This window comes from Ruditapes philippinarum, unplaced genomic scaffold (genome assembly GCF_026571515.1).
Source record: "Ruditapes philippinarum isolate M1 unplaced genomic scaffold, ASM2657151v2 ctg5413_1_1_1_1, whole genome shotgun sequence".
In the NCBI taxonomy this organism is placed as follows: domain Eukaryota; kingdom Metazoa; phylum Mollusca; class Bivalvia; order Venerida; family Veneridae; genus Ruditapes; species Ruditapes philippinarum.
This window is the reverse complement of record NW_026853605.1, coordinates 20,062-26,635: the sequence shown is the minus strand read 5'-3', so window position 1 is coordinate 26,635 and position 6,574 is coordinate 20,062. Positions and strand designations below refer to the sequence as shown.

The 6,574-nt window shown below is 30.0% G+C and overlaps 1 protein-coding gene across 1 annotated transcript; it reads left to right on the top strand.

Moving 5' to 3' along the window:
* Positions 1 to 166: 166 nt before the first annotated feature.
* LOC132737316 (uncharacterized) lies at positions 167 to 3,546 on the top strand. Its single transcript, XM_060724580.1, has 4 exons — positions 167 to 333; positions 977 to 1,102; positions 1,346 to 1,433; positions 1,722 to 3,546. Exons 1-4 carry the CDS (start codon positions 279 to 281, stop codon positions 2,875 to 2,877), a joined length of 1,425 nt encoding a protein of 474 aa, XP_060580563.1. The 5' UTR covers positions 167 to 278; the 3' UTR covers positions 2,878 to 3,546.
* The last annotated feature ends 3,028 nt before the right edge of the window (positions 3,547 to 6,574 follow it).

The window sequence follows — 6,574 nt, the reverse complement described above, 5'->3', positions numbered from 1 at the left end:
AAAAATATATTGATGGAGTTACTGAACTTAAGCACATTTAATTCCTCAAAATATGTCAATCAAGACGATAGTTTAAAATATGTACAAAAAACATCTTGACAATAGAATTCGTTTTATCACGAAACGAATGTATTAGTTTTCTTTAAATTATCTTCCGTGTATAACTTTTTACAAACTTATTTTACAAAACGGTTTTCGTTAACAATGAGACTTCATTTCTTCCTCATACAATGAACCATCCAAGTTGCAAAATATAGGAAGTCACATCATCGGTTATCATGGATGGATTTTTATATATTTATTCTACTATTCTAATGATTATTCTACTCCAAGGTAAGTTATTCATATAAAATTCAATTATGAAATTAAATTGGATGATTTTTATTTTATGTTTTAAGTGTTGAGATTCAATGGAAACCTATTTTTGAATGTGTAAGGGAAGGTTTAAAAGTTGCACGCCTCCAGATGAGCGAAACTATTTCAATAAAACCAAATCTGAGAAAAATGTACGTAGATTTTTGGAAAAGTGTAAAGATTCAAAGTTCCAGTAATAATTTACATGTTATGTGCGATTAATTACCGATTTTTCTGTATTTATAACTATATTTCTACTGCGTTACTAACGCAGTAAGGGCTATTTTTGCATATTTTGTCCTCTTTTTAGTAATTTACGTGGATTGTTAGTGCCATAGATATTGTATAAATTGCTTCCTTTTAGTTATTTCACTAAATAAAACTTTGAAACATATTTTCAAAATTTTCATGAAAATTAGCATGAAAATGGAGGCGTGCCGCTTTAAATAGTCAAAAAGCTTAAACAACTTTACTAATTTTTAAAAACCACATGTATATCATAACATTTCGTTGATGTGCATGTTTTAGTTCAGCTTTGAAATCTAGAAAATAGTTATATTATATATTACAATCGCATTAATATTAAAGTTATTACTCAATCATATTTGAAAACATATTTCAGGAAACACCGTGATAGCTACGGATAATTCAAGTTCAACTTCCACCAATGTTGTGATATCTACTGTTAATGTTATACCAGTTGTCCATAACACAACCACAGAGAAAACGAATACCACAAATACAAAAGGTCAGTAAATTATGAATGTTACTGGTTGTAATAAATAGTCTTCTTAATATACTTTTCCGATTATTAAAGAATTAATTGTAAATAAAATTAAGCATTAACCTTTCTGAATAAAGTTTAAATGTTTATGTAACAACGTTTTGTAAAATATATATTTCAGAAATAAAGTGATTGACAACATACCAGAATCGATGTACATCATTAATTTGTATTGAATAAAACTTTTGAATTCATATAATTTTCCAGATCGAGACAACTTTCTAGTATATATTTTGGTTCCGGCCGCAATTTTAGCTCTTGTTGGTTTCGTGATACTAACGGTTTTGATTGTACGGTAATTATCTGTTACTGTAACATATAACATTTTCGAACGATTTCTACTTACAACATTTTCTTGGTTCAAAGGATAACAATTAAAATAGATATATGATTTGTTCTACTCATTTTTATAATATTTCCGTAGTATTTTAATATATTGACTGTTCCTAGACGTTAAAAAGAATCCGATTAGTTGTTAAATGCATGAGTATCATACCCATGCATTTCTAAATTTTACTCTTCAACTTAAGTTGACTATTTGAATATAATTTCTCTTACTATTGATTACGTAACATTATCGCAGGTGTTTCAGAGCAGTGCACGAACCAGAAGATGTTGATCACCTGACCAGGAAAGATTACAACGAAACAACAGAGCATCATATGTTTGGTCTCTTCAACAAATCTTACAAAGGTATTGATTCTGATGACCATCTTTCAGCAAAAGATAACTCTAGAAAAAGAAGCATCTTTGAATTGAATGAAAGTCACGCTATAAAAAGATCAGACCCAGCTTATGTCGATATTGATATACCAATTGACGTTCCGTCGTCAGAGGAAGAAAAATTTTCGCGGGGAGCTAACGATAATAATAATCACGAAATTGCAAACAAAACCTACAAACGTGCTACGGCAATTTCAGAGTTTTCAACTTTGTCCGGCAATCCAAATTATAATCACATACAGTTAAGAGATGAAGAAGATGTTTACAATAGACTGACACTGAAAAATACGGACCAGAGGGCTACACAACACACCAAAAGCACTTTTAATGATGAGGAATATGTTCATTCAGCTGTCAATAAAAGTTATAAAACGTTTGAGGATAGCTATTCTCGCCTGAGTAGTGTTGTTCCAAGGAAAAATCCATTTTTACGTCTATCTGAGGTGGAAGAGAACAACGTGGGTACCAAGTCCTCTGCACAGTTGGGCTTAGGAAAAGAGGCGCCGGATTCATCTGAGAATCCCCGTAAAACCTATGTGAATAGTGGAAAACAAACGACTAAAAGTGATAAGCTCCAGTATAACTATAGCAAAGTTAAAAAGACACGATCAGCTGATATTAAACATGAAGCTGTAGGAGTGAATGAACAAGTTACGTTGAATGTAAATACTCTGACAAAATCTTCAAAACCTGAGACAGAAAAGTGTTCAAACAAATATTCCGATAGTGGCAACAGTTTCGATGTATCGCCGGATTGTTCAAATCTGGTAGATAAAAACGGTTACAGTATTGTGAATAAACGAAAATGTTTAAATCCTGAGTCTAAGCCAAACACTGGAAATGAGGACAATTATGCAATTCAGTCAGAGATAAAAAGTGGACAAAATATAAAACACAGTAAAAAGGATGATGATTATTGTGAAGTCATCAAGAAATCAAACAAAAGTGTTGAGGATTTCCATTACAGTGGAATTGAAATAAATACAGACAAGTTTTTTATAGTGACTGACAGTTAACATTTAAATATAAACATTTTACTGATCAAACATTAATGAGAATGTAAGCTAGTGGTAAAAAACATTGCATCTTCTAGTAACACTTCTTTGACTAATTTGAGCTGTAAATATGTGATTCTTTTAATGTATGTATATTTTCAGGTATGTCAAATCAAATTTTGCAAATAACTCAACAAGTAATTCAAATTTACACATTCAAACTAACTCTATGTAAATACTAGATTGCGTAAGATTGTTACTGTTATTAAGAATAATTTTATATCACAAACCATTCTACTAATAAAACCGTCTGATGGCTTGTAGGGGGAAGAAAAATTTAAATTTAAATGAGAAATGTGGTCGTGAATGCTACACTCGGTAAAAACTTTATTATCTTCATATCTGTTGCACTTGATGTTAAAAGGAAGATATTTCATTTCTATCTTACCTTGTTATCAAGTATGTTTTGTTTTTGATTACAAAGCATGAATATGACCTTATGTCCTGTTGAAATAAAGAACCAGCAATGCTTAACTAAAAAAATGTAGACTATGTTTTTATCCTGATAATTTTATTCAGTATATTTGTTGTTTTTTTTATACTTTTTTTATTTATAATATATCTTACTACTCATTTCTATTTGATTTAAGTCTACTTTTTGTAAATAAAATTTATTTTATATTTTCGTGTCATGTAGATAATATTTGTTAATAAATTACTAACAGAATGCGAACACGTGTTGTATAGAATATAAACACATTAATTTGCCTTTTTATTGTAGTGTCCGAATGTTTAACGCATATTTTCTTCCTTATTCTTATAAGCGAAAAATGTGATCATTTAGAATCTTTTTTTTATTTCATGTCATCATCTTTTTTTCAAATTACAAAATGCAAAAAAAAAACGTTTCTAAAAAACAATGGTACGTGGAAATTGCAGAATCTGTTTGTTCATAAGGGATTAATGGAAAAGTGTAACATTCTTCAAGCACCCTATCACTTGCTAAGGCGATATTCAATATTGAAAACTGTTTATTTTAAAATAGCAGCTTTTGCTTATTGTAAATTGTAGACCGTTTTGGTCAAATAGGCTTGTTTTAATGACCGAATTTTACCATCTCATGCTCTTATTTGAGTCAGAATTCCAGGTTCATGAAAATATAGTGTCTTATCACAATCGCAACTTTTCGGCCCTTTTCGTCAGTCTTCGGATAAGGACCTCGAACACAATAGTAGGAATACACAGAACAGATACGATTTTTCGGTCTAACCTATGCTAAGAAAGAAAACATGTAAACAAATTGTTATTTAATGCTGAAAGTTGTTGACAAGTTTATTTCCAATATATCAAGTTTAGGTCCACCTAAAATATGTGAATTCATAGATACAAAAGCAAACAATACATTATTTACATATTTATTAGTATGGTTGTAGAAACCGAAAGTACACAATGCATACCTGTTGACATTAGGTCGGATTTGATTAAATTTGTACATCAGTGGGCATTTTATAATTAAAAACTGTTGTCAGGAATGTTTTCAATCATCATTGTACCGAAACATACTTTATTTTCCTTTTGGATATCAAATGTATACATTTCTTTTTACATTTTCTGTTTACATCTGTAACCACGTGGTAGAACTACTTTCACTCCGTATTGTTTCCGAGGTTATTATAGATAATAGCCGAGGACGTTCCGATTGGTCTTATAATTGTGATTTACGGTTACCATCAATTTTTATTTATCCTATTTAAAACTTCTTTATTAAATCAGTATTATTTACTTGTATTTTGGTATGAATTTGAACTGTAACAATTGTTTTATTCGTTACCTGCCAGTAAGAGTCTGGTTGTTTTTATATAAATATTCATTGAATATCACAGACTTAAACTTAATGTCAGTTTTCATGAATTTTCTTGTTAAGTTTAATTGAACTCGTTTATACATTTCCTAATTACATGAATTATCAAACCCTGATTGTTCACCAGATAATGTTCATGTACATATCATGAGAATGGTCATTTCTATCAAATAACATATAAAGCAGTGTGCTGGAAATTATCTCTAAAGTCGGATAAATCAGCCAAACGTTCCATAAAATAGACTCCAGTATTTGTATCATGTCTCAAATAATGATCCATATGAAACCATAGGCAAGGCTTTAAACTGCCATTTGAATGCAGTCGTTTATTAATCCTATGTTTTTTGGTTATCAGTATGCAAATTATCTAACATGTTAAATTGACTATTTGACACAGGATTGGTACATCAGGTACTGTGAAAGGAATTCATGAATAGGTATCCTCTGGATACATTAACTTCTTATCGTTGTATGTTTACTAATTCAGTATACGGGACTGCAACACTTTTGATAAATCGAGTCAGGAAATATACCATTGTTCCATCATTGGTAAATAGATTGAATTATCTAGGTTTCAACTTATCCTTGTAATTAATTAGTTTACGGATATTTCGATTAACACAGAAAACGAATAGATTCAAATTATTATAATAAGTATACTGAGTTTAAACATGTAATTAGCACTCGAATCTGTATCTCTTAAGGTACAAATTAAACTCATTTAAAATTATTTATATTTCTTTTCTAAACATTCGATAGAATGTTACAGAAATTTTAACTTTAATAATAGCTTTATAAATAAATAATTACTTAAAAATGCCTACAAGTAGCGACGATGAAACAGGTGTTTATAAACTTCAAATGTTAATTCCACACAAAATGCTCACCTCAAATTTCATATTTGTGGTTACATTTTTATTTCATTTTTACTTTAGAAATAAAAAATGGAAACTAAAGAAGTTTTTAATCGGCGACAAAGACAATGCTGCAGGCTCAGTTTGATTGAACCTGTTCATGGAGGTTGTGATTATGCGTCAATGTTATAAAAAATCAAATCTGCAACGTTCAGATATCTTTGTTTCTCCAGATCTCTTTTTCGTGAAATACTGATCACACAAATATCATTGTATTGCCAAGTAAGTTTAATGCTAATTGTATTTTATAAGCTAACGAAGTAGTTGTGAACTTTCATTAATGAGGACAACACAACGGAAGTCTTATTCAGTAAAAAGTCATTTATATCAGATAATGGTTTTCCACTCAATACAAACGTTCAGCTTAGCAAACCTAAAAATGACAATACACGAGTATAAAGATAAATATTCTTAACATTATGTCGTTTGAAAAACATTTCTTCATGTAAACAAACAACCAGCTAACGCATTTGAAACCACTTGTCTCACGTTGATGAGATATGATATTTATATATATTTATATATATATATATATTTATTATACCTAAATATATCCGCTAATTTAAAACTCTCATAACCATTAAAAGTGTAAAAATTGAATATCAACCTCCTGGTGTATCACTATGGGGTGCATAACTCCTACATACCTCTGTAATTTAATGTTGTACTAATTAACTCCCTTGGACTAATTATTCTACTTGTTCTTAAGGGGTTTAAGTACATCTTACTGTGTAAATATTTAAATATCTTATATTGTAGATATATTAATGTCCGTTATTATAAAATAAATTACCGTCAGTTGATAGTGGATATTGCAAACCCTTAAACTGGAATATTTACCACTCAGTTTGCCTCGTGGTTTATGATTGTTCTCGGGTTGACAATATCCACTATCACAAAGACAGCCGTGCCAAGTTAGACAATTGTACTAGGTAAAGGATAT

What these genes read in the sequence shown, in the direction of transcription:
- LOC132737316 (XM_060724580.1), top strand. Translation starts at nt 279, where the DNA reads ATGGATGGATTTTTATATATTTATTCTACTATTCTAATGATTATTCTA. An exon ending in AATGATTATTCTACTCCAAG is followed by an intron (nt 334 to 976) that starts GTAAGTTATTCA and finishes AACATATTTCAG; the next exon opens with GAAACACCGTGATAGCTACG. An exon ending in CTAACGGTTTTGATTGTACG is followed by an intron (nt 1,434 to 1,721) that starts GTAATTATCTGT and finishes ACATTATCGCAG; the next exon opens with GTGTTTCAGAGCAGTGCACG.